Source organism: Epinephelus fuscoguttatus, linkage group LG12 (assembly GCF_011397635.1).
Source record: "Epinephelus fuscoguttatus linkage group LG12, E.fuscoguttatus.final_Chr_v1".
NCBI lineage: Eukaryota > Metazoa > Chordata > Actinopteri > Perciformes > Serranidae > Epinephelus > Epinephelus fuscoguttatus.
The window spans coordinates 15,920,937-15,948,190 of NC_064763.1; the positions used below are offsets into that span (position 1 = coordinate 15,920,937).

The 27,254-nt window shown below is 41.2% G+C and overlaps 2 protein-coding genes across 2 annotated transcripts in view; one reads left to right on the plus strand and one right to left on the minus strand.

Annotated features, from left to right (window-relative positions):
- The window catches only part of rcc1l (RCC1 like), a 21,707-nt gene extending 13,763 nt beyond the window's left edge, over positions 1-7,944 (plus strand). The window contains exons 11-12 of the mRNA XM_049591262.1: positions 3,269-3,354; positions 5,103-7,944. Coding sequence (XP_049447219.1) covers positions 3,269-3,354; positions 5,103-5,180 — 164 coding nt within the window. The 3' untranslated portion in view covers positions 5,181-7,944. The remainder of the gene's footprint in view (positions 1-3,268; positions 3,355-5,102) is intronic.
- A 7,608-nt stretch (positions 7,945-15,552) lies between these two features.
- The window catches only part of castor2 (cytosolic arginine sensor for mTORC1 subunit 2), a 33,665-nt gene continuing 21,963 nt past the window's right edge, over positions 15,553-27,254 (minus strand). Inside the window, exons 5-9 of the mRNA XM_049591269.1 lie at positions 26,200-26,323; positions 23,876-23,986; positions 21,390-21,472; positions 20,536-20,630; positions 15,553-19,396 (exon numbers count right to left, since the gene is read on the minus strand). Of these exons, the coding sequence (XP_049447226.1) occupies positions 19,334-19,396; positions 20,536-20,630; positions 21,390-21,472; positions 23,876-23,986; positions 26,200-26,323 (476 nt within the window). The 3' untranslated portion in view covers positions 15,553-19,333. The remainder of the gene's footprint in view (positions 19,397-20,535; positions 20,631-21,389; positions 21,473-23,875; positions 23,987-26,199; positions 26,324-27,254) is intronic.

Sequence of the window (27,254 nt, forward strand, 5' to 3'; positions counted from 1 at the left end):
AGAAAGCCAAACTTGACAGAAGAGCAGTGCCTGCTGTTGGCACAGCTCGTGGAGGAGAACAAAGGAGTGAAATTCGGTCCCGGGATCACGGCACAAGGGAAGAGGCAGACTTGGGAGCACATTGCCCAACAAATTAATGCGTCGTTCCCTCTCCTTTTACGCACAAGCGATGAGTGTGAGAAGCGCTGGTACATGCTGCAATCCAAAGCGGGCATTATTGCGTTACTACGCTGGGTGGGAAAAGTAAGCTCATCCCTGATGAGGTCAACCACAAACATTATCCCTGGACGATCAAGCCGGTAGTGTCTTATTAAATCACTGTCGTTCAATATACGGAGAATATCTCTCCTTCCTCTCTGTCTTTCCGCTATCTTCTCTGTTTAAGAATTCGAGGAATTCTAAGATTTCTTAGAATGACGTCACTAAGAGCTACTTTTAGTCTTAAGATTCTTTGTGAATACGGGCTCTGATCTCTATGTCAAATCAGCATCACACCGTGAAATACAAGATTTACTGATGCTACTTTAGAGGATTTCTGCTTCAGGTTTTAAAACATCAGCTTTATCCTCCTGAGCCTTTTTGTTTCCAGCAAGGATAAAAGATGGAAACATAAAACTCATAAACAGCAAAGTCATTCTGTGTCATCCAGTCTGAAGTGCTAAAAGTGAAGCACAAACGTCTGGAGGAGCAGTTTACTGTTGAGTCAGGTAATTTAGTGTGTTTATGGCACTGAACAGAAAAGTCTGCTGCTTGTCTTGTTTTTATCTTCAACGCGGCAGTCTGAGAGAAGGCAGACAGTCTCCTTAGTGATGACAACAGTGAAGGAAGAAAACCTTTAAGCCACTTTTTGTGAGTCAGAGTCAAAATTCTTAACCAGGCAACAACAGCCAGAAGTATTTTTACCCTTGAACTGCCACTTCCTAAAATATTTCTTTTGGTTTTAGACATTGGTGGAAGGTTAGTATATTCAAGAACAATTCAGAGGTATTTGCTCTCAGGGCTGCAACTAACAGAGATTTTTATTATCATTAATCTGCCCATTATTTTTTGATTCATTGTTTAGTCTATGAAATGTCAAAAAGTGGTGAAAACATGCCAGTCACCACTTTGCAATTATTGTGTTATAAAAAAGACGAGCTCTCATGAACTGTCATGCAGTATATCTACAGCTGACTGGGATCAAATGTGCAAAAACATATGAAACAACAAATTCAAACTGTTGGAAGGAATATTCGATATATTAAAACACCACAGATTCAAAGTAAGTATAAAGAAAACACAATCTCAAGATGTTGGCGAGAATGTGGCGAGCAGACAGTAAACCATCCATCCATTTTCAACCGCTTATCCGGGCCAAGTCGCGGGGACAGCAGGCTGAGCAAAGCACCCCAGATGTCCCTCTCCCCAGCGACGCTTTCTAGCTCCTCCTGGGGGACCCCAAGGTGTTCCCAGGCCAGATGAGATATGTAATCTCTCCAGTGTGTTCTGGGTCTGCCCCGGGGCCTCCTACCAGTTGGATGTGCCAGGAACACCTCTAACAGGAGGTGGGCAGGAAGCATCCTACCGAACCACCTCAACTGACCCCTTTCGACTCGAAGGTGGAGCGGCTCTACTCCGAGCTCCCTCAGGATGTCCAAGCTTCTCAGCTAGTCCTGTTACTTGCAAGTACAAGGAACTGATTAAAAGATAACTTAACCAGTGTTAAATGGAAGGATCCTGGGAGGGAGGTATACGAAATGGAGTTAGAAATCAAGTGCATATTTTTGAAGAAAGATGGAAAAATGGTTGAGATATATAAAACACAATGTTCCCAATGATCTTTGATTATATGACAGCTGAAGTAATGAGAATGATAGCATAGAAGTGTTTTCTTGTTCTTTATCGCTGACATGAATATGTGGGTAACTACAGCCCCGTTTCTGCCAAACACCAACCCTTCAGACATGGTATCTAGACGCTGGCGTTTCCACTGCAAACAGTGCTCTTTCATGTGGGCGTGGTTGTTGTCAATCACTGCTCCATCCAGCACTCACTGTATTTCCTCATCAGCGGTGGCACAGATGGAAGTCTGCACCTTGTTTATCACAGAACGAGGCTGCACGCCAACATTTTCAGAACAAACTAGAACAGGCTGCAGTGAGAGTCTCTCTCCATGGGATATTTAAAAATAGGGGGTTTGTGCATTTAGTCCTTCTCAGGCAAGCTCAGGGGTTTAGTGTTGCCATAGCTCTGTGCTCCTCAACGCTTTTTTTGTCCTCCGAGTGAGGATTAGAATATATGCAGTTCACACAACCTGGCTGAAACTGATATATATATGAACACTTGAAGATCCACTCATTACTAAAAGTGTATGTCATATATAAACTAAAGTAATGGTCAGTGTTGTCATATGGAATATTTAAGGTGTGTTGATTGATTCATGTCGTCACCTCATGCACTGAGTCACATTACAAGTTAACGTTCCACCTTAAAAGTTGCCAGCAGTCGGCCCAGTTAGTTTTTCCTCCAACTCCAGCTGCTGAGAGAGGCAGCAAAACATCCTTTCATTTTATAGTTACAGTTTACTAATAAAACTCTCCACAGTATGAACAGTGGTTACATGAGCCTCAAAACCAGCCACAACTCAGCCCTGAGCAGAGTGACTGTCCTCTACTGACCAATCAGACTGCAGTGTTCACAGCTCCACCTTTTAGTACCAGATCTGTGTGATAGGTACCCCAACAGAGGGGGGACCAAACATGGGGACAGTACAGAACGGCTCCATTGGTACCATCCACAACTTTTCACAGTGGAAACAGAAAAGAAAAAAGCATACTGAACCGAACTGAACTGAACCGAACTGTACTGCTCGGTGGAAATGGGGTTTATGTGTCCATGTTTGGGCACACACACATTCAGGGATGTGAGCATGTTTGATGCTCACATTCTGTGGGTATAATGTGTATTGATATCCGTGTGTACCTAGTTATATAATGTAACCTCTAACTGCTACATCCTATGAACTAATATATAAGTAATTTGCTTTTTTGTGTTTAAATTTGATTTAAAAAAAGAAAAAAGACAAGCTTTGTGTCAACATTAGCTATTGTTTAGACATACTGGAACATTATGAGTTGTGGTTGTTATTATTCTATTTAAGTACATTCTGCATGTCTTAAAGATAAATTCCATTGAAAGGTCTGACTTGTTGAAACTGCAGCTGCCCTGTGTTGAGTCTCAGCAGGCGCTCAGCCTCACAGCGTGCTGATGTTTGATGGTTGTGTTGCAGATCGAGGCGAGCTCTTCGTCTGGGGGAAGAATGTGAGAGGTTGTTTGGGCATTGGGAAGAGAGACGACCAGTACTTCCCGTGGCGGGTAAGACAACACTGATTCAATATTAGTCATGCAAACAAAGAGTCAACCATGCAGCTGATGTACTGTACAGGATGAAGCACATCAGTTTGTGAGCTAAGAATAATAAGGGTTTTGTTTGACTTATTCTTTATTTAAATCAAAATAAAATACACACACTGTGCAGTATGCATGTTCCTTGTTTCTTCATACTTCCAGTATGTGGGGTAAAAACTCTTCTTCTTATCATCATAATCTCACAAGGTTTTTAAATACCTGTAATAAAGATCTGTACAAAATGTAAAGTACAAAAAAATCTGAATTTGATAATATACCCCATGTTTCTGCATCAAAAAGAACATTTTCTGGTTAAAATGTGTGTCAAAGGTGTAAAAATCTCACCACCTGTATGTCCCCTGTAGAGATCTCAGATATAAGTCACACAGACTTACATTAGCACTAGAGTTGGGCCAGTGTAAAAGTTTTCAAACCAGTTTGAAATTAAACCACACACTGGACCCGTATACTGATTATTACCACTACGTGTCGTACTTGACTCAGCAGTCACTCTTGAGCATTTATACTTGTGCGGTGGCGTGTCTGTGTCACTCTGCAGTTACACCTCCAAAACACTAGTCGGTGACGGGTTTTCTGTGAAGTGCTGTTGCGTTTAGTTGATTCTAAACACACCCAAAACACACATTAAACACACATTAAACATGGCTTAATAGCAACAATTTAAAACACAAGTACACAAATCAGCTTCACTACAACTGGCAGGATTAACAAAGTACTTATCTTTATTTGGACACATTTTCCCCCACAAATACAACATGCTAATGTTTTTGGCACAAGCCTATGGCATTTTATATTGTATAAATTAGCCTAGCAGCTAGAAAACTTTTCCTCTTCTCATATGAAACCAGGGACAACAGCAACATTTAACAATACACGTCGTGTATTAATGATACTCATTACCTGGAGAGGTTGGGAAAAGATATACGTTTCTTCTCTGTTCCAAAACCAAAATCAAACCCTGAAAAGTGTAGGGTTAGCTAGCTAGGTACTGAAGATATAGCCTACTGAGTGTATACACATGCTGCTTTTGCTTTTTAATGATTATAACAGTGAAACAAAGGCCGACCCTGCTGTACAGGAACCAGTGAAGGGAAGCAGGGAAACTTTGCTGATATTCAACCAGCTGTGTGTCATCGCAGTGTGTGCAGATGAACGTTGTTTGAACGTTGTTGTTTGTTTCTTCCCCCGGAGATCCCTGAGGGCCGGGTGCTGGCAGCACCACAGGTCGAAGCCAAACACTGTTCATCTGCACACACTGCGATGCCACACAGCTGGTTCAATATCAGCAAAGTTTCCCTTTATATTCATTGTGTGCTGTGGCGATCAGCAGTGATGTGGTGGTTCACTTTTACACTGTGATCTGTAGCCTATAGTTCGGCTTTAGCTTCTAACTATCTTTGTCTTTTTAACCCCAAAAATATGATAATATTTCTTCAGGGAGTACAGTTAGTTACAGTGTGGGCTCCATGCTTAGCTTGTGGGACGATCGCAAAGGGGCGGGACTTAGTGAAGGGTCAATTTTAGGTGACCTTTTTTTACTATCAGTCTTAGAAAGAAAACACATGTTGCAGAAAGTTCACTTTTCCTATTTTTTTCTGACATCAATTAAAATGATTAATAAACTGAAGAACAATCATCTTAATCTTACTCCATCTTCTTCTCCTAAGTTTTGTGCCTCTGTAATTTTCCATCAGGTAACTGTGCCTGGTCAAGTGGTGGACGTAGCTTGTGGTGTTGACCACATGGTGGCGCTGGTGAAGTCCCTCCTGTGAGCTGCTGCGCTCCTCAGCAGTGGATGAAAGGCTGGATGTTTGGCTGAGCCTCCCGCTGATCCCCCGGGCGCCTCAGGGAGCCGATCGGGGGCCACGCTGCAGTCTTGAAGCCAGCTGCTCTCCACAGGCGATGGACCCTCGTGTCCCTCCGCCCTGCAGTGACGTCAAGCTGAGTGCAGGGCGGTCGATCCAGCAGCAAACTGTCACTGACACAGCTCACTTTACCCTGCATGAAGGTCATACGGCAAAGACATCAAAGAGTTTATTGTTTTATCACAACTCGAGCTGAAACGACAAATCGATTGAGCAAAACTGTGAAAAAATGTGAATATTTATCTGGTTGCAGCTTCTCTGCTTTGAAGATTTTCTGCCTTTTTCTGTTTTGTATCATTGTAAAATATCTTTTAGACGGTTGGACGGTTTTTACTATTTAATCTGCAAGTGGTGCAGATTAATTGGTAACAGTAGTTGCAGCTGCAGCTCTCATTACTTGGGCTTTATTTCCATTGTTTTGGCTATCAGTTCTTGTATTGTTAATTACTTTAGTGAACCATAAGTATCAAAGTCAGACCCAAGTTGTAATGAATTGGACAAGTTTCCTACTAGAAAACACAATCGGCTTTCAGGTGGTTCATACTGTAAAATGTTTTGTTTGCTCTCAGATGTTGTTCATTTGCTGCTGCACAGCAAAGTGACTGTGAGAGAAAAGTGGTTCAGTGAATGAAGTGATTCACTGTGGAATCAACACTCATGTGGTTTTGGGATCATCTCAAATGATATGTTGTGGCACTCTGCAGGCCGGTGAAGTGTTTGTAAAACACTGAACTGTTTGTAAAGCTGGTGACGGCAAAATAATCCACAATAACAAAAACCCACGATATCTCTGTGCCAACTGCAAATAGAGGTGAAGGCACTCTGCCAGGGAGAAAACATGTTTTGGCGAATCAATTTTACAACATGAACTCATCAATAGTGCGTGCATGTTGTGCACAGCGTTTCATGGAATGTGCCGTGCTCCTGATCTGGATGTATTAGAGAATGAAGCCACTTTACCCACAGTGTTAGTTTGACAGTATGGAGGGAATGAAAGACTCTATATAAAAAATAAATTATTTTTTTTTACCACATCAGTTGTGTTTTAATAAATACTGAAATCATCTTGCATACATTCCTCATGATTTTCTAGAATTCTTTGATACGTTAAAGTTTTACTGATAATACTTGCATACTTTTTACCTGAGTAAGGTTTTGAATGCAGGACTTTTGTTTGTAATTAAGTATTTTTTACAGTACTTTTTTTTTAAAGGTTCAGTGTGTTAGATTTAGGGGGATTTAGTGGCGTCTAGTGGTGGGGATTGTACATTGCAGCCAACTGACGCTTCTCCTGGTTAGAATTCCTTCAATCAGTGCGTTTACATGACATTAGAGAAAACTGATTTATTGTCAGTCCAACTAAAACTGGACTTTTAAAAGACATGCAAACATGTTAGTCCGACTGAAATCGGACTAAATCACCATAACACACCCAGATAATGTGATTGGGAGTTAAATTACCCCTGCACGTATATTGCAATCGGACCCAAACTGGCCGAGGCGCTCTGAGCATGCTCCACAGTTTCCGCCCTGGGCTTTGACCCAGAAGTCAAATAGCATTAATTGTGTAACAGAAGAAGAAGCTGGTCACAACATGATGAAATCTACATCCAGAGTGGTGCATTTTTGGATGGACAAAATGTACAGAGCTGTAAAGTTGTCCACCATGGCACCAGTTAGCTGCTAGCTAACTGTAGCTAACTTGTTTGTCGATTGTTTGGTCTGTGACGTAATAGGTCAACTGGAAAAAGGTTCAATGCTAACTAGATGAAAAGAGGCATATCTCCATCTATCATAGCAGAGTCAGACATGTTTGGGTCAAAAATCTATTCCCCTCTCGTGCTTGTATACTGGGACAAGGACAGTAGTCCAATTTAATGGCGTAGACAAGCTATAACCGTACCTCAACTTATCTGTACATGTAAATGTATTCAGTATACATTGTTCAGGAGGTTTTTATCACAGCCGCATTATCCTCTGAGGTCTCCTCTTTCCCAAAACAATCAGACCAGGTGCTTAAAACTAGTATAAACACTAAATAAAGCAGTGTCACGTTACAAATCAGTGTTTTCTCTATGCTGTTTGGCTTGTCAGAGACAGGCTGCTCGCCTATCACCTGTTAATGTGTCTGATAACTTACAATCCAGACGTTCAGGAGGTTTTTTACGCGGAGCCAAATTATCTGCAGAGGTACAAATGGACTTGGTGATTTAAACTGGTAAAAACAGTGAATAAAGCAGTTTCACTTTCAAAAATCAGTGTTTTTCCAAGGCTGCTTGTTGTAGAGGGGCTGCTAACTTCGGTGGCCAATGAGAAATTATGAACGGCTCCGTCTAGAGCCAGTGTTTGGTTTGTCCATTCGTGCTCCTGTAGAAACATGTCACTGCAACATGCCGATCTCCGTAGACGAGGACCCGCTCCCTGTGTCGATATAATCTGCTCATCCTGAGGTAACTACAACACAGCGGTTCTTATTCTCGGGTAATTAATTATACACTAAATAAAATATACTTATTATAATATTTCTGCCAAAAAAAATCCCCTTAAAGCCTACACACTGGTCCTTTAGGTAAAGGCTCTGAATACTTTGAATACTTAATAATTAGCATTAAAAGGTGCTCATGTGCTGGCTGTATTCTGAGGACTGAGCATGGGATGTACTGTTTTGCTCTCTGTATGTAAGGAAAGCATTCTTGTGTTTAAAGATATGATGAATGAATATTTAATTGGATTTAAATGGAGAAGATCTTTGTTTTTAATCTGTTTCTAAACCCAAATTGCATAGTTCTTTACAGTAACTTTACTGAACTTTAACAGTATTGAACGTTGCAGCTGTCTGAAGCTGATCTCGACCGTAACCACGACTATAATTTACTGATATTAACCACTGACTGTTGCAGCTGATGGACAGTTTGATTCTTACAGCACAGTGAGTGTGGCTGAAGTCAGTACATTCACTCTGGGTCTGTTGTTGCTGTGCTCTCCCCACTGAGCTCCTGAGGTCTGAGGGCCATTCATCATTGTGACAAGTCGAGGACCCTCAGAGTGTATGGAAATGTACTTATGACAGAACTACTGAGTGAGCATAAAACATACGACCTGTGATCAATCTGTGAGATCACATAGGACCAACTGTAAGTACAAAACCTTATTTTGTTCATAATTTTGTCCAGCTGTTTAGTCACGTTCTGAGCAGTCGAGAACACCTGCAAGACATTTTTGGCTGACATACTTATAAAGGAATACTTCAACCCCCAAATAATCATTTGTACCTCAGTTACTCAACCTGTGTTACATTGAATTCATGAAGAAAATTCTGTTTTTCTCACATGCATCAAACGAAGAATCCAAAAAAAAGAGAAAATTCCTGAAGAATTGAAGTAAACAGCAACTATGTTTAACAGCAGCAAAAGTATATCAAAACATCTGTTTACAAACTCTCACACTACTTGTACAGTATAATCTAGGTCACATTTTTCCAGTCGTACGCTCTGTACTTTCCAAACAGACCTCTTTCCGACGGGGAACTAAACAGAAAGTGAAACATATCTACGCTTTCTTCAAAGCTAGACTCCACTGACAAAAACAGTAATTTTACCTCATTAAACACGGGAGCTTCTGACCTATCACTGCATCCATCTGTAGTTAGTCTGTGTCATAGTGTGACTTTGGTGAATTCGAACTTACCCTTGAAAACACCAAAGTCACAAAATACATCTCCTTCCACTTCTATGCTGACGACACACAGCTGTATCTTCCTCTCAAGCATAACCGCCATTGTTGCCAGTCTCATAAACTGCCTTGAGGACATAAAGAACTGGAGGGCATAGAACTTCTTTTAGCTGAAGGAGGGCATATCAGGCGTCCTCTTTGGCCCCCCTGACTCCATCACAGAGATTTCTGACAAGCTTGGCAGCCTCTCTAACTATGTCAAACCCCATATCAAAAATCTTGGCGTGATATTTGACTCCGCTTTTTAGCCTCTCTCCACTGGCTGCCAGTAAAGTTCAGAATTCATTCTAAAGTTCTCCTGTTTGTTTACAAGCCCTTAATGGTCTTGCCCCATCCTACATCGCAGACCTCCTAACCCCTCTATTCCAAGGTCCCTCAGGTCAGCTGACCTGGGGCTCCTGCCTGCCCTCACTCCAGACTCGAGCTCAGGGGTGATCGTGCCTTTGCTGTGTCTGCCAGCAAAATGTAAATCAGATCTTCCCAATCAGATCTGCCCCCTCCATTGACTCTTTTATGTCCAGGCTCAAAACCTACTTTTATTCATTAGCGTTTGAGTCCCCCTGATGTGGTCTTCCCTGATGCGTGCCTGTGTGTGTGTTGTGTCTCTAAATGTGTGAGCTGTTTACCTGACAGTTATGTTGCCTGGTGTTTTTAGCACCTTATTCTTCATGTGCAGCACTTTGGTCATTATGAGTTGTTCTTAAATGTGCTTTATAAATAAATTTGAGTGGAGTTGAGTTGAAAAAATAAAGCAAACAGAAGCCGTTTCTCATATGAACTCTGGACATTGTCGACAGGAGATTGTCCATGTCAGAAGCATTCTCACCTACTGGAAATACTCCATTTGGTGTAGGCGAAGGATGGCACATGGGGAGAGCATGTAGGAGGCAGGACATGATCCAGATTACACTGCGGTCACATAGCTGGTAGCTGAGTCTGCTGCTGTTCCGTATATTTGCCAGACAATTTCAGCCTCGGCCGATACCAACAGAAGTAACGAATCTCATCATCTTTCTAGTTAGACATTTTAGTTGCTGTCTTCATGTAATTGTTACACCCCACCCTTGGGCTGCCCTTTGGGGCGAACAAAACTCCATCACTGACCTTTAAAACACTTAAATCCATTGGATTTATTAAAGAATAAACAAGCAAAGAGGCAGCAGGACCAGGTGCAATGCACCTCGTTAAGTAATGCAGCACACCTGGGCAGATCTACAATGGAGGGACGCTGTGTCAGCAGCACAGAACACATACAGCCGTAACATAAAGAATCCTTGTTCCTTACCCTTGGATGTTTTTTTTTCTGTTTGGTGCCTTATGCTAGAAACGTCGTCAACACGCCCACTCGCTTGGTGTGAATTTCGAACAAAGGGCTTTATCGGACATCACACAGACTGTGTACCAGGGAACTGGCAGAATAAAGTCTGTTTGATGTTTGATCCAACTCTACAGCTCCTCCGAGTAATGTCTGGATGATTTCAGGTTAGTAGTTTCTGTGTGAAAGTGCTAAACTAACTGATCTGTGTTCAGTGAGGTAAAACTTCTGTTTTTGTCGATGGAGTCTGGCTTTGAGGAGAGCAGAGATAAAGGTGCTTTCAGACCTAGGGTCTTGCTTTGGTCTGAATCAGGGGCTAGTTTTGTTCCAAAGTTGTATAATTGCCTAGAGATGGTTCATGTTTTCACAGCAGCATTTACAAGCGGACCAGATCAAATGCCTTGTGCGAGACAGCTGCTCTTGATTGGTCAGAATTTCCAATTTTGTTGAGACATGCGAGATAAACAAAGTTTTCTTCATTAATTAAATGTTGCACAGGGCATTACAGATACCCAAATGGTCATTTCAGGGGTGAAGTGTTCCTTTAAGGGGATGCTATAGGGTCATACTTGTGTCACAGATGTCTGTAGACAAAATGACAACTTGCAGGTCAAATCCAAAAATTCTGATTTAATTCACTTTAAATTTAGTGAGCAAAGGAAACAGGAACTGCTTGCACAGATCAGCTGATTAAATATTAGGAATATTAAGAGAGAGCTATAGTGCAGATATAGTTTAGTTTTTTCTTTGCCAAGCTACAATATGTGGTTGTTAGCTTACTCGCTAGCACTGTATATTTCAGTAAAACAAATCTAAGACCCATCAATCCAGTGAGGAGACAACAGTAAACTGTGTGTGATACATGAAGATGTGTTATTGTTGATATCCAGCTTTGTTTGGAAGAAGTGCTGACTCATCGCTGTTTATATCTGACTCGTAAAGTTTTGATTTGTCATGTCCGTGTGGGTGGAGATTTCCCACCAGTGACCTCGCAGCTCAACAGAATGCGAATCGATGGAGCAGGGCAAAGTGGTGCATTTTAATTAGCCGTGATGAGATGTTCTTGTGTTTGCAGCTCCACTTGACTTTTAACTTCTTACTTTAATTGCAGTGAGTGGGAACTGCGAGATAAGCAGGGGTGGAAGGAATATTTTACTTTAAATAGAAGTGCGGTTACTGTAAAGAGATATTTTCCTCAGGTACAAGAAAAAATACAACTGTAAAGTCAAGCCAAGTAAAAGTCCTGAATTTAACATATTATTTAAGTGAAATCACACAAGTATTATCAGCAAAATGCACTTAAAGTATCAAAAGTACTCATTGAGCAGAATGATCTTCACAATATTATAGAATATTATTCTGTTTTTGTCACTAACAGGTACATGTAAGAGCAGTTTAATGTTGTAAAACATCAATGTGGAGCCAATTTTAAATACTTTGCATATTACTGGGTGGATTCGTAGTATGCATCATATTATATAAGTATGTTTTTGATGTAAAAACTAAGCGTCAAACACGTGTTTTGGGGTAAAAAGTAGGGGATCCAGGGTTGGTTGTCATAGTTTTTACTCTTGTGTGAATTGCTCATCATCAAAACATTTTTCATTAAATGAAAGCATAAGGTCGTGGCTTGAAATGTGTATTCCTTTCATTTTACACTCCCGGGAGTTAGAGTATCCCTCGCGGTCACTTAGCACATACTACTCTAACTCCCGGGGAAGTATGTGGTAAGTGATTGGGAGTTATACGCTAACTCCCGAGAAAGTGGGCGAAAGGTACACTCTAAAACGCGGGCTGTCTTATGAAGTGTTACCCAAAAGTTCTAGTCTCAGGAGGTTAAACCATGAATTTGAACCAGGTGATTGACTGAGCTATCCTCTGTCATAAGAAGTAAAATTAACGAATTTACAGTGCTGAAGAAAAAAAAAGGGCCATTATTAAAGTCGTTGTTTCATAGCAGTTCATTATGAATATAACATTAAATGAAACAGTGAGACTGGAATAGATTCATCTCCATCACAGTATGACCAGGAACTTTTATTAAAATGTCAAATAGGGTGAAGTATGGAAGTGTTTAGATACAATGTTGTTTTCTAATGATGTGACAGCCGTCCACAACTGACCTCTTGACAAACATTTTAAACTAGTTACTATGGCTTTAGCTTGCTAGCTAAAACTTGACTCAAAGTGTTTTATATGACTAATAAACTACAAGCTTTTAATATAAAAACAACACCAGCATGAGACTTACTGACCCATGAATATCACAAAAAATCTCCTCACCTCAATGTTTGTGTGTGATCCACAAAATGACCAGTGCAAAATGAGCAGGAGTGTCTAAACGCTTGCAGCTTGGCGCCAAAACAGCCCAACATTCGCAGAAAATCTGGCAGTGTAAAAGGGGCTTATGTCACAGCACCCTCATGTGGCTGTAATAAGCACTGTGACAACCAGTCCGTGTGACAACCAACCCTGGTCTCCCCTACAACACTTCCCTCTGAACTGTAGTGGAGTCGAGGCATAGAAACATAGAAGGGACATACATACTCTAGTAAAGTACAAGTATACCAAGATAATTAGTCAATAAATTAAACACATACACCAAAGAAACATCTAAACAATGACAAGAGTAAAAGTAATTAGTTACTTACACCCCTGCAGGTGAGCACAAGCCTTTACTGGCACATCAGTGAACCGCAGAGCTGAACTGTAGGGGATTACGTAAGGAGAAAGATGATCATGATGAGGGAAAACACTAACTGACCATGTCCTCTCCTTTAACCCTGCTCTGTAGAGAGGGTTTCTGCAGCTGGAGCAGCCCTCCCTCACCACCACCTCCTCCACCTCCTCCTCCTCCTCCTCCTCCTCCTCCTCCTCTGTGCTGAAGTGAGCTGAAGCAGAGAAAAGGTGACGTGTGGAGGCTACAAGGACCTGGCTGTTCTCTGCTGTGTTTACTCAGGTCAAATAATACAGACAACTGATATACCTGCAGTCTCTCCTGCTGTCACATCAGCTGCAGGCTGTGAGTGGAGGAAGGGAATCACTGGAGCTCAGTGGTAGAGAGACCAACAGAGGGACAGGTGTGTGTGCAAAACAGATTTTGTTTTTCCACATGAAGTTGTATTTTAAATTAAAACTAGAGCTGTACGACCCCAGTGACGCCCCCAAAAGGCTTCAGTTACACCTTGTAATATGAACGTGTTTCTCAGAATGAGGGAGATTATGATTGATTTGGTTGTGTTCATATGCACGTTACAGATAAAGTCCAGATGAGCATTTAAGTGACACTATATACAACTTATGAAAGAGTAAATGGCACAAATACTGCAATTCACAAATGTAAGCAATAAAAAACACCCACACTCAGTTTAGTTCACTCATCAGGACATGTCCCTCATGCCCTGATGATGAAATGCGTAGGCGTGAAGCCTATACATTAAAAGCTTTTTAACTTTTGCAAAGCAGCTGGTAATTTTTTTTAGTTATGACTTATTAACAAAGCAAATTACAATTCTAACCATCCATTTTCAACTGCTTATCCAGGGGGCAACATGCCGAACAAAGCATTTCCGACGTCCCTCTCCCCATCAACGCTTTCCAGCTCCTCCTGGGGGACCCCAAGGCGTTCCCAGGCCAGATGAGATATGTAATCCCTCCAGTGTGTTCTGGGTCTGCCCCGGGGCCTCCTACCAGTGGGAAGTGCCCGAAACACCTCTAACAGGAGGTGCCCAGGAGGATCCTGATCAGATGCTCGAACTACCTCAACTGACCCCTTTCGACATGAGGAGCAGCGGCTCTACTCCGAGCTCCCTCCAGATGTCCGAGCTCCTCACCCTATCTCTAAGGCTGAGCCCAGGCACCCCACAGAGGAATCTCATTTCAGGCCTCTTGTATCCGCAATCTCATTCTTCAAGTTCAAGTATCTCAGGGTTTTGTTCATGAGTGAGGGTAGAATGGAGTGTGAGATGGATTGCGGTTTGGTGCTGCATCTGCAGTGATGCAGGCGCTGTGCTGGACCGTCATGGTGAAAAGGGAGCTGGGCCGGAAGGCAAAGCTTTTGATTTACTGGTCCATCTTTGTCCCAACCCTCACCTATGGTCATGAGCTCTGGGTAGTGACCGAAAGAATGACATCGCGGATACAAGTGGCCAAAATGAGTTTCCTTTGTGGGGTGTCTGGGCTCAGCCTTAGAGATAGGGTGAGGAGCTCGGACATCCGGAGGGAGCTCGGAGTAGAGCCACTCCTCCTCATGTCGAAAGGGGTCAGTTGAGGTAGTTCGAGCATCTAATCAGGATCCTCCTGGGCGCCTCCTGTTAGAGGTGTTTCGGACACATCCAACTGGTAGGAGGCCCTGGGGCAGACCCAGAACATGCTGGAGGGATTACATATCTCATCTGGCCTGGGAACACCTTGCGGTCCCCCAGGAGGAGCTGGAAAGCGTTGGTGGGGAGAGGGACATCTGGGGTGCTTTGCTTGGCCTGCTGCCCCTGCGACTTGGCCCAGATAAGTGGATGAAAATGGATGGATGGATCGTTCACTGTCTGCCTGCCACATTCTTGCTAACATCTTGAGGTTGTATTTTTTTTTACTTACTTTGAATCTGTGGTGTCTTAAAATATGGGTGCTGGGGGGAAGGAAATCTGGATTGCTTTGCTCGGCCTGCTGCCCCCACAACCCGGCTTCACATAAATGGCTGAAAATGGATGCCTAGTTTTACATTTCATTATGCTTGGTGTAGTTTTTCAAAAGGTACGTATATATCTAACCAGCTTTTTTTTTAATGAGGAAAAACACCAGCTCTATTTTTCTGATGCTTATTTTCCCTGCCTGCCGCTTTGTGCTCAGAGGGTTTTTTAAAGTGTCTTTCCTCTCAGAGAAAACAAGCTGTTGTTGAACTGATGAAGTAGTGATGTAACAAACACTGTCAGAGAAAGTCTTCACCGCTGCTGTTTGTGCTCGGCGGGTTATTGTAAGCACCAGATGACATGCTTCACTTCAGGTTTGTGTCGCGCTTGTTTTTCCAGGTTGTGTCCCTGCTGCATGTACTATTCTGTTCCCTTACTTTACATCCAGTACTCCTCATTAGCCGATGATATTAATATCCTGTTCATGCATTTGCACTCTGCTCAAAGATGACTTCTCGTTAAACTGTAGCGTATTATTTTCCCATTTTCATGTCAAAATACTCATAGAAATCTGATTTATAGTTAATCTGGAGGCTCTGACGACCACTTTGGGCAGAGATGTCACCAGTTTATTGATTAAAGTACACATTGGGAACATATGACAGTGAGAGGACAATCCCCGGGGATAAGCAAGGACAGTAATAATGACACATTGATGAAAACTGAACACGCAACAAGCTCCAAAAACAAAGAAAAGCTTGTTTATTTTTTCCACACAAGAAGCTCCAAATGAAAAGCTTTCAACTTTTTTTCTTTGAAATGGATTAAGAAGAAATGTCACCTTCCTCCTGTTTTAACACTGATAAATACAGGGTGTCTACTAATCACATCTGATCAGAAGAGAGGCTGTTGTTAGGTGCAAGGTGGCGTGAAAACAACAAATAAGAAAGAAAAACATAATCACCAAATGTTTAAGACCAACAGAAATCTCCTGGACAGGATCTCTCTACAGTAAATAGCCCTCCCCCGTTTTCACATCAGTACAGCAGGCCTGTGGGGGTGGAACCTGCATTAAAGTGCAGACTGGGGCAGGGGAGGGGCAGCTTCAACACCTACATGGACACCAGGGCTCCTTCCCTGTGTGAACCATAGCTTATGTTTATGTCATTATTTTTATTGTACATTGTCAAAGTGGCTCAGTAATTTATTACTTCTGTAGATGCAAACATTTTTTATCATTGCATTTTTAGCAGGTCTTATTGCAGCTTCACACTGTGAGCAACGTGATTGTTGAGTCATCGGAAGGGACCAGAAAACGATCAAATATACAGTAGAGAACAAAACTACAACTTGTTGATTTTTTGACTTTTCTGATATTTTCTGATTAAACAAACAAGATACAGCATGTTATTTTGCAGAGGTTTTGACTCATGTCAGAAATTTCATGACTTTGGACTCAACTTGACAAAATCAAAAGAGATTTGCACCTCAACTTGGACTTATACACCTCGACTCGTCACTTGGACCTGAGACTTTAACTTAAAAATACTCAATACCTTCCCCCAAACCAATGTGGGAAATTATGGACATTTTTCCAATATGATATGAGCTAAATACAAGACAAAATACAATGGTTAATAGTGCTGTATTCTAAGTCAGCACTATTTTCTTGTTGTTTTAACAAATACAAATTTTAAAAAGCATTCATGAGTTTTGTAAATTTAGTATATATCATTACTCTGATGTTAAAATGGCATTACATTTGGTGAAGAGCACCATATGACTTGTTTAGGACTCAAAACTCAAAGTTTGGGACTTGACTTGAGACAGGTCAGTCTTCACTTGGGACTTGAGTGCCAAAAGTTGAGACTTAACTGTAACTTTGCCCCACCTATGTTAATTGGTAACGTGTAAACTTTGGACAGAGCCAGGCTAACTGTTTCCCCTGTTCCCAGTCTTTATGCTAAGCTAAGCTAACTGCCTCGTAGCTCCAGCGCCTTACGGAACGCACAGAGAAGAGAATGGTGACGATCCTCTCCTCTAACTCTCAGAGAGAAAGTAAATAAGTGTAATAATCAAATGTATGTATGTACAGGCTGACCCCAATGTTTCAATCGTTTCCAGGTTAATCGCTGCATGTCATTATGCATTAACGTAAATCAAAATTAGTTATCCTCAGACAAGGACACTTAAACTTTGTGATAGTTTTGTGTCTTGCTCTCATCTTACATCAGTCACCAACAGTCCAGCACTACTGAAACTGGGACACTTTGACCACGTGTCAGGCTCACAGATACTCTAGCAAGATGTTAAAAAAGTCAAGTGTCTGCAATAGTTTCAAAAGTTACGGCTGATATTACTGTGACCTGCGTGCTGACAAAATTATTTTAGGTGCAGTAATTTCAACTGAAAACTACTGATTCAAATATGTCCAACACATGTCCTTGTCTCTCATCCACCCACCTCCCACCTGTTGAAGCTTTGATTAACTGCAGATATTTCTCAATGAAGCTCTGATGCCTGAAAACTGGTATTTATCGACTGCCAACTGAAACCTATTGGATTTTTAAATGCTAATGTCTGCATCTGAATTCAGAAATGGATTCTAGACTCTTTTTATAAGCAACATTTTGTATCGTACCTATCGAGGGTCCATGTCATTGGTTCGACAGCCCATTAGTCTGACTGTCCGCGGTGCTGAACGGCTTGCGGCGGGCGTATGGTGTGCCGCGACCGGCTTGAGGTGGAGCAGGCTCACGGCTTATGTGTTTGTCACTTTCTTTAACCCACACCGTGATCTTTTCCTGACCCTAACCAAGTGGTTTTTGTGCCTAAACCTAACCAGACCTTAACCACAGGGCATCATGATGATTTCGGAACAGACTTCGGAACAATGAGTTTAATGTGGTCAGAACAATGGGCTGTCGAACCAATGGGCAGTTCCTACCTATCGATAGAAAGCATTAGCATAACATAAATGGTCTGGGGCTGCAGCAGAGGGCCACAGGCTGGAGTTGAGCCCGGGCCCCTGCGGCAACAGCCTTGTACATGAGGCGCCTGCTCTACCACTAAGCCACCAACGCCCCAGACTTTATTAGTTTTGAAGGTATTTGGTTGATAAATTCAAATTCTGTCCTGATGATGGCGCTATTAGGACACATTGTCGTGGAGTGTCTGCAGCAAATTTTGTGCCAATACCTAGATGTTGAGATATTTTTGAATATGTGATCCACTTTGACCTGCTGGTGGTGCTACATGAAAAGTCAGGGATCATAAACGTCAGTGTGATTCCTCCTCTGGAGACTTTGAATGTCTCGAAAAAATAAGCTACCAGAGGCAAATATATTTAGTGTAGTTTGACCACTAAAAAATCCAAAGGTGTTCAGCTTATAGTATAAAACTGAGAAAAGGAACCATTGCAATTATTATCCAAATATCAAAGTTATTGTTGCTGAATTTCAGTTTAGCAATATATAAACTTGTGATTCTCAAGAGCTACTCTGAAGCCTTAAATGCCACATAAATTGTGCTTGCGAGCCAAAGAATCTGTTAAATTATGTTAAATATGTCGATGAATTCTGCTAATTTCCAGTGACCCATCAACCAGGTTGCTCACAGTGTGAATGCTTGTGACTTTTTAAAACACTTGAATGATCATCTCCTCATCGAGATGTTGGATTCACTTCATGTTCCACCAGATCAAGCGTCTGAATATAACAATGGACTCCGACAGTCAGATCATTGCTCTAATTAAAAGATGTTCAACAGCTGCTAAAAGCAAAAAACAACAACAGAAAAACACCATATAACTCAATCAGGTGCTGCGTCATCGCTGGCGGTCTCAAAGAATTGTCTCCTACAATTGCACACATGTATAGTATTTTGACAAAGGCATCAGTTTAGGCATTCAAACATCTTGGCACTGAGAAATGAACTGTGGAAAATAAAATAAAAATATGGAGAGCTTTTATATATTTTGTTTTTGAGAGTACATTCGTCATTCTTCCACTAGAGGAATTATGTAACTAATACAGTATGGTGCTCATGAGGGTCAGGGAGTGGGAAGAAGCAGCTTTAGAGAGGAAAAGAAACATATTCAGTCTGGTAAACTAAAGCAACAACTACCAGAGCAGGCAGTGGAGGGTCTCGAGTGCCAGGGGAAGGAAGGAGGGGTGGGGGCAAAGAAAATGATCAAGTAACAAAGGCATCCCTAACACACCGTCACACTCCCCCCCCCCCGTACTCCACCCACGCTTCGTGGTTACATCCCTTCCTTTCAGAGCCGATCCACAGTAGTCCGCTAAATAAGCTCTTGGCACTTTTTGGACATGATAAACGTTTGAATGAAATGACTTTGAAAACGGTCATTGTTTTTCCTCCGGCTTCCTTCACTGTGCCGTGCTCTTGGTCCGCAGAGCTCCGATCACACTTTGGATGTTTTCTTCGGGAACCTGGAGGAGACACCAGGCTTTAAAACAATCTGACAGCAGAATAAACTAAGCACAAAAAGTAAGGAAATTTGTGTTTGGTAGATTATTTCTTTGTTGTAACAATGCTTCTTGGCAATGAATCTTACACCGTTGTAGAACCTGTTTATTTTAAATGGTGCCACATTTGTAAGAAACATGCATTTGTGGGATGAGCAGCAGAGCTGAGTATGTGTATTGCGCCCATGAAAAATTTGCCAAATCTTTTCTGCCAATGCCAAACAGTTTTTTTTTGCTGTTGACACTTGTTTGGTGGATTGGATGATTGAAGTATGAAGAAACAAGTCTTTATTGTCAATTTAACAATTTATTCATTGAACAAACAGGAGCCTCGGTAGCGCTTGGAAGTGCCGCAACTTGTTTTTTTTTAATGCTGCAACTTGATTGGCACCTGACAATCACATGCCAATCAGGCACCTGATTGTCAGTACCTGGGGGTACCAGGAGCTCAAAACAAGAGTCAGTAGCAAAAGCCAAAAAACCCTGCAATCTGACTAGATACCAATATATCCCCCTAAATCCCACACACTGAAGCTTTCAATAAGGATGCATTGGCTTGTCTTTAGAACAATACCGGCCACTACAGAGACTTCTGCAACTTGATTGTGCCACTGTTTAGCTCAGTTTGTCGATGGGAGTGGCAACAGTAGTTTTTCTCAATGGGAGCCGCAGAGAACCAGAAGTAAGTTTCTTTGCCTAATTCTGCTCTCAGAACACAGTGTGAAAAGCCCTTATTATAAATTTAATTAATCTATTAATCGTTTGGTCTGAAAAACAACGGAAAACATTGAAAGATTGTCATCTCCATTTTCTAGAGCTCAAAGTGGCGTCTTTTAAATGTCTTTTTGTGTCTGACCAACAGTCCAAAATCCAAAAATATTAAATTTATTGCAACATAAGACAACAAAATTCCGTGAATTCCTCATATTTGAGAACCTGAAACCATCAAATGTTTGGCATTTCTGCTTTAAAAATGATTCATCAGTTTTCAGAATAGTTATTTTCAGTCATCAACTAATAGATTAATGGACTAATCGTTGCAGCTCGACAGCGCATACACAGCACTGAATAAAAACAACGGCATTGAGAGGTTTTTGTCTTACCAGGGCGTGGTCAAACTTGAAGGTACTAATGTAGTAAGCTGGAATGTCAGCCGTTGCCAGGGGTTCTGATATTTGAGCCACGATGCCGCACTCATCTGTGGAAAAAAAACCCAAACTTTGCCATGTTAACGATTTGATGTCGTGAACACTTTATGCATCATCACTTATATGTGTAATGAGACAGTACATCAGTGGTTCCCAACCTGAGCTCCACTTCATCAACACCACCCAACATGCTCCAAATGTGTTCTTTTGAACTTATTTAACAATATTTATTGAAAAATACAGCATCATTTGTATCTTTCTTTTTGGAAAAATATGTACTGGTTGCAACAGTTTCCACATGAAATCATACACTAATTTCTGTTTGTATTACTGCGTTAGCTGCTTGTTTGGATCACGCAGGCAGGCAGCACCAATCAACATTAGCTGAACACGTAAGTTGACAGACGTTTTAAGATTCAACACAACGACTCTGATCCTGACAGCTAACTGCTGCTGAGAGAAGTACATTTATCATCCTGAACCAATAGCATACACTGTGTTGGAGATGGGTTAATATTTAATACTACAACTGTTAAGTATATCATTATATGGCCGGGTGGAAGTGATGCCAAACTAGACCCCAAACATTGCAAATACACATATTAGAGCTACAATATGTCAACTGCAAGTGAAAATAAATTATGTGGAAGATTATTGTAACCATTCATTTTATTACACACAACAAAATTCCAAGACTTTGCAGGCATGGAAAACATGATTGTGAAATTCCATGACTTTTCCAGGTTTTCTATGACTGTAGGAACCCTGCTTATAGCAAAGAATAGAAAATGAAATAAAATAAACCTCACCAAATCCTAAAGGTTGTCCTCCGATGCGAACCATTTTCCAAAGCTCACCAGAAGCACTGGTGAAGAGGACGTTGTTTGGAAACCTTGAAGAGAATAGAGAACAAAGAAATGATCAGATTACAGGTCAATTTATATTTTGAATTTAAATATAATAGTATAAACAGTTTGGTTTATGGGGTGGAATACAGCTTGAGCTTGTTCAACAAGTTGTGATGTTACTGCTTTAAAAATACAGAAAACTAAAACAAATTTGTTTCAGTGTTTGTTTTCAAAGAATTTCTCTGTCTACAGTGGCATGGAGAAGTTTGGGCACCCCTGGTCAAAATTTCTTTAACTGTGAATAGGTAAGTGAGTAAAAGATGAACCAATCTCCAAAAGGCATGAAGTTAAAGATGGAACACGCTTTTCAACATTTTAAGCAAGATTACTGTATTAATTTTTGTTTTGTACATTTTTAGAGTGGAAAAATAAGGTAAGGAGAACCATGCAAAAGGTTTGGGTATCCCAAGACATTTGAGCTCACAGACAACTTTTCCCAGGGTCTCAGACCTTAATGAGCTTGTTAGGGCTCTGGCTTGTTCACATCATGTTAAGAAAAGCCAGGTGATGTAAATTTCAAAGCTTTATAAATACTCTGACTCCTGAAAAGTTGTCCCAACAATCAGCAGCCATGGGCTCCTCTAAACAGCTGCCTGGCACTCTGAAAACTAAAATAACTGATGCCCACAAAGCAGGAGAAGACTATAAGGAGATAGCAAATTGTTTTCAGGGAGCTGTTTCCACAGTTTGTGATGCCATTAAGAAATGGCAGTTAACAGGAACTGTGGAGGTCAAGCTGAGGTCTGGAAGACCAGGAAAACTTTCTGAGAGAACTGCTTGTAGGATTGTTAGAAAGGCAAATCAAAACCTCTGTTTGACTGCAAAAGACCTGCAGGAAGATTCATCAGACTCTGGAGTGGTGGTGCACTGTTCTACTGTGCAGCCACACCTGTACAAATATGACCTTCATGGAAGAGTCATCAGAAGAAAACCTTTCCTGTGTCCTCACCACAAAATTCAACATCAGTAGTCTTAACAAACCTGATGCTTTTTGGAAACAAGTCCTGTGGACTGATGAAGTTAAAATAGAACTTTTTGGGCGCAGTGAGCAAAGGTATGTTTGGAGAAAAAAGGGACACCTGTCCAACTGTTAAACACAGGGGTGGATCGATCATGCTTTGGGCTTGTGTTGCAGCCAGTGGCACACCAAGGATGGATTTGGTTAAATTTCAGAATATTCTGGAAGCAAACATCACAGCATCTGTAGCAAAGCTGAAGATGAAGAGAGGACCGTTTCTACAACAGGACAATGATCCTAAACACACCTCCAAATCCACAATGGACGACCTCAAGAGGCACAGGTTGAAGGTTTTGCCGAGGCCCTCACAGTCCCCTGACCTAAGCAACATTGAAAACCCATGGACTGACCTCAGAAGAACAGTGCATGCAAATTTTAATCAGGGGTGCCCAAACCTTTACATGCAACTGTATGAAGATAGATAATTGTGACGTTCTGAGTGATTATTGCACAGACAGCTCTATCATGTCACCAGCAGTATATAATTCTCTCACAGGAAATGTAATTAACAGAGCAGATTTGTGTGCTGCAGCGGAAAAAAAATTTTTTAGTTGGACTTTAATCCTTAAATTTTTAAAAAGTTTTATATGGATCTTAAAGACGCTCCCTCCACTTTAAATCACTTTGTTGTTTTGCTCTAGTTAACAAATGGCAGCCACCTGGCACAGAGAGCAGATACTGTGTGGAGCTGCAGCAGAAGAAGCTAACTATTAACCACTCAGATGGACATCAGCAGGTGAGTTATGTTGGCGCTGTTCAGCCGGCCGCACGGAACAAGAGAGCCATTGTAAAGTGGAGTAAAATGGGTGACCTATTCCTTTAAGGCAGCACATTAGGTCTTACGTAAACGTGGGGACGAGGCTGACCTACATGCTGCAGAAGCAAAATATGAACTTTAAGAAACATAATGAAAGTTTGGTCCAATTATTATTTTACCTCCACATGGCTTAAAGACATTCCTGACCCATATAAAGGACACCTCATTTATGAATGGACAATCTCTGATCAGACGTGGCGCTAATAGAGGAGGAGCTGCCACATGGGATCTGCAGCTGCTCAGGTTTCTTTATGGCCTTTCTGCTTAATTAGAGAGTATTCTGTGAGAAAGAGGGGGACGCAGCAGAGAATAAATGAGTCAGACTGAAACCCACTGTGACTTAAGTACATTGTATATGCTCAACTGCTCGGCTATTGCTTAGCAACAAACTCATCGCCCCCTCAAACAACAATCATACATTTGTTCCCCCTGCATAAACATAATGTCCCAGTCTGACTGACTAAAAGAAAACAACATCTTAAGGTTAATTATGCAGCAGCAGCAACATCAGTAATATGCCTTTGTGTAACAGGTGTTTTTTGGCTACTCCACCTTTGAGTTGTCTGTTCGTCCATGACCAGAGAGATGTAGCCCTCGATCAGGGAGAAGGAGAAGAAGCGGATGTGGCTGGAGTCCTCGCTGGATGCGCCGGGCTCCTTCGGCCTGGAGAGAAAGGCACGTCATTTAACGTGGTCACACTGGTGATGCAGAATCACACTCTGGTACTCTCACACCTATAACGACCTTACACTCACAGTCATCTCCAGTTAGCTTTCACACATTTTCATTTGTGTCCTTACAACAACTAAGAGGTGGGTGTCAAACAACCTGAGAGGTCAACAAATGATGATGGGAATGTCATGTATTGTTTATTATACAACAAGTAGATCTGACCAGCAATCTGACTGGTTAGCGAGACATTTTCGGTGTGATCAATTCCGCATTAAAGCACACCATCCTCATCATTAAAACCTGGATTAAACCACAATATTAAAACATGCTGTGAATTGTTGAAACTATTACATCTATCTTTTTTCAATAAATTCACTCTGGAGTTAAGCGTTAATGGAAATGTATGAATCATATCAGCTGCCAGTGACTCAATGACACAGCAGTATCTTAAAAATAGCCGATGCAGCGGCTAAATCTCTCCACGGAAAGACTATTTTTTTCAGCAGATATCTTAGTAACAACCAGACTGAGCTCGGCAGTCTTGTGTTAATATGTGTGGTGTTTATTCTCGGCACAGGTGCTTTAGCCATGCTGTAAAGCACACCCTCTTGTGTAATATTAACACTATAAATGATGATTTTGTAGCCTTCTACCTCATGTTTATGTGTTTGTCATGACACAAACTTTAAGAAGAGAGAGAAGAGTTTTTTTCACTCTGTTGTCATATACACACAGGCCAGAAATACACACACATTCACAAACAGGACCTAGCAGAAGACCAAAAAAAAAAAAAAAAACCTACCTAGGCTACGGCCACGCTAACAGTACTTTACTCTGAGTTAAATGCAACTGTCTACATACTAACATGCTTTAAATGCTGGTACCAGTAGCTATAATATCATCCTGAGACCGGAACTTTTGTTTGGTATGTATTTTTAATTTCTCCCAGCTATTTGGGATCCGTAGGACCTGATAAGTATACAAACTAAACACTGTCAATGATAATAAAGTCCCAATATCCTTATATGAGACAATAATTAAGTCCCAATATCCTCAACCGAGACGATAATAAAGTTCCAGTGTCTTCAGACGGGTACTTCCTAATTAGCAGCATCTTAATTTGTTACTGTTGCTAAAATTGATCAAATTTGTTGCCATATTAAATCTACAAACATTATTAATCATAAATAAACAAGTTTCAACCATAAAATCTGATCAGGTTTTGGATCTTGTCCACTTTTGTGTCAGGATTGGCTGCCATCTTGTTTTTACATGGATTAGTATATTGTGCTTTTACTATGATGGCACAAAAAGTGTCCATGAATGAGGACAACAGGTCTAAGTTAAGTAGAATGAAGTATAAGGTCAAGTAAAGCCAAAATATGACGTCCTCATATAAAGACGCAGGGTCTCAGGAGGTTATTTACTATTGTCAGCATTTTGTTTCAGCGTATTAGCATGCTAACACTGGCTGAAAGTCGGTTGATGGCTGTAGTGACTAGCCCTACACTTTAACCTCTACTGGTTGCTAATTGGCTGAATCTTTTGGACGTGTACTCAGAAACTACTCCCAATCTTTACCAATGCTGTATATCCTCTCACATCTATTTTTTCACCAGTATCCGTAATGTCTCTATAACGTCCAGTAAGTTTCAACACAAAGTTCCAATAAATACCGCCATACAAATCTTAATCCAACACAGTCGAAAACTGTTTGCTTCTCACCATCAGCAACACCTGTGCTTACTGGTATGAATTTAAATACCATGGCCTGCCTTGGCCAGTAATATAAGCCACCTTGTGGCATGGCGAGATAATACATTTAACACAAGTCAAATGTTTGACTTCATCAGTGGCAATGTCATTAGTTTTGCAGGTATTTGGATGAATTTTAACATGTCAGTGGTGCTACATTAAATGTCAGGGGATCATCAAAATTATTACAGTTAATCTTGTGGGGAACACTAATGTCTGAACCAAATTTAATGGCATTTGATGCAATAGTTGTTAAAGCTTTTCACAGAAAACCAATAATGTCAGCCGTCAAAGTCATTAGGATTCATCCAAGAAAATGTATGTGCTCAGATTATTGAAATATCCCGGTTTACACAGGTATTGTAGGTAATATACTACAGCTCACTCTGAACAAATGTCCATAAGCCTCCATTTTCATTCACTAAATAATTCTGCTTTACTTTTCTTACCCTCCAGAGTAAAACATGACATCCATGAGCAAGGTGGCTACAGAGGGCAGTGTGTCTGGGTCCAGGCTGGTCACACAGAACATGTTGCTGGGACTAGATAAGGGATGAATGATGGGACGGGGCACTGAAAAACAAAAATGATCATTCACATGAGGGCTCAGAGACAGCAATTTAGCCAAGCAGCATCTTAATTAACAGTTTATATGGCAAAAATGAGCATTAAATGTCATCACATTTTTGAAAACTGCTATGTACAGCGTCAAAAAATTAACCTTAAGGCTAAACTTAAAAACTAACACGAACAAGAAGTCCTAAAAGTTTCCAGAAAAATGGAAAGTTTGAACCTCTACATGTCAACTGTAGAGGCTGAAAATTGTCTGTTGAAAGCTCAAGAACAAGCTAGTAATTGATCCTGAAATTGAGATAGTTTTGTCAATCTGCTTCCAAGGTTGAGGGACTTCAGGAATTATCATCCTTGTATAAGTAATGAAGTGTAAAATACATTTTGAAAAATCTCTCAGCATACATTTTGATGTTTAACAGATGTCACACTAGTGTTGAAAGCTGTAGACACGCGCAGAGTAAAATCAGTCCAACAAAATTTTCCAGAACTGTTTTAATGTGCATCTTTACTCTGAAATATTATGAAAATATTCAGACTGTTTTGGTGGCTGTTAGTTCAATCAGGACCACTTTAGTCAAAGAAAACTTTATTTCCATTTGCAGTATTATATTTGATGGTATGGCTCTGTTCTGGGGTCTCTCTGCCTTTCCTCGGGCCTACACAGAAAGCCTCTTTCACACGCCTATGTGCCTATGAGGCAGAGAGCACACCTCTCCGTCCTTCTGTTTGCTTACATAGAAAGCCTTAAGGCAGAGAGAGCACACATCTCTGCCCTTCCATGCACCTACATGGAAAACCTAAGGCAGAGAGAGCAGCAGCAAAGACCCCCCCAGTAACAGAACAGAGCAGCATCAATGACAAACAGAAATGACATTGAAAAGTCAGACACAGCAAAAAAAGGAGGAGCTGGGGTGGAGGCGGGTTGCAAATC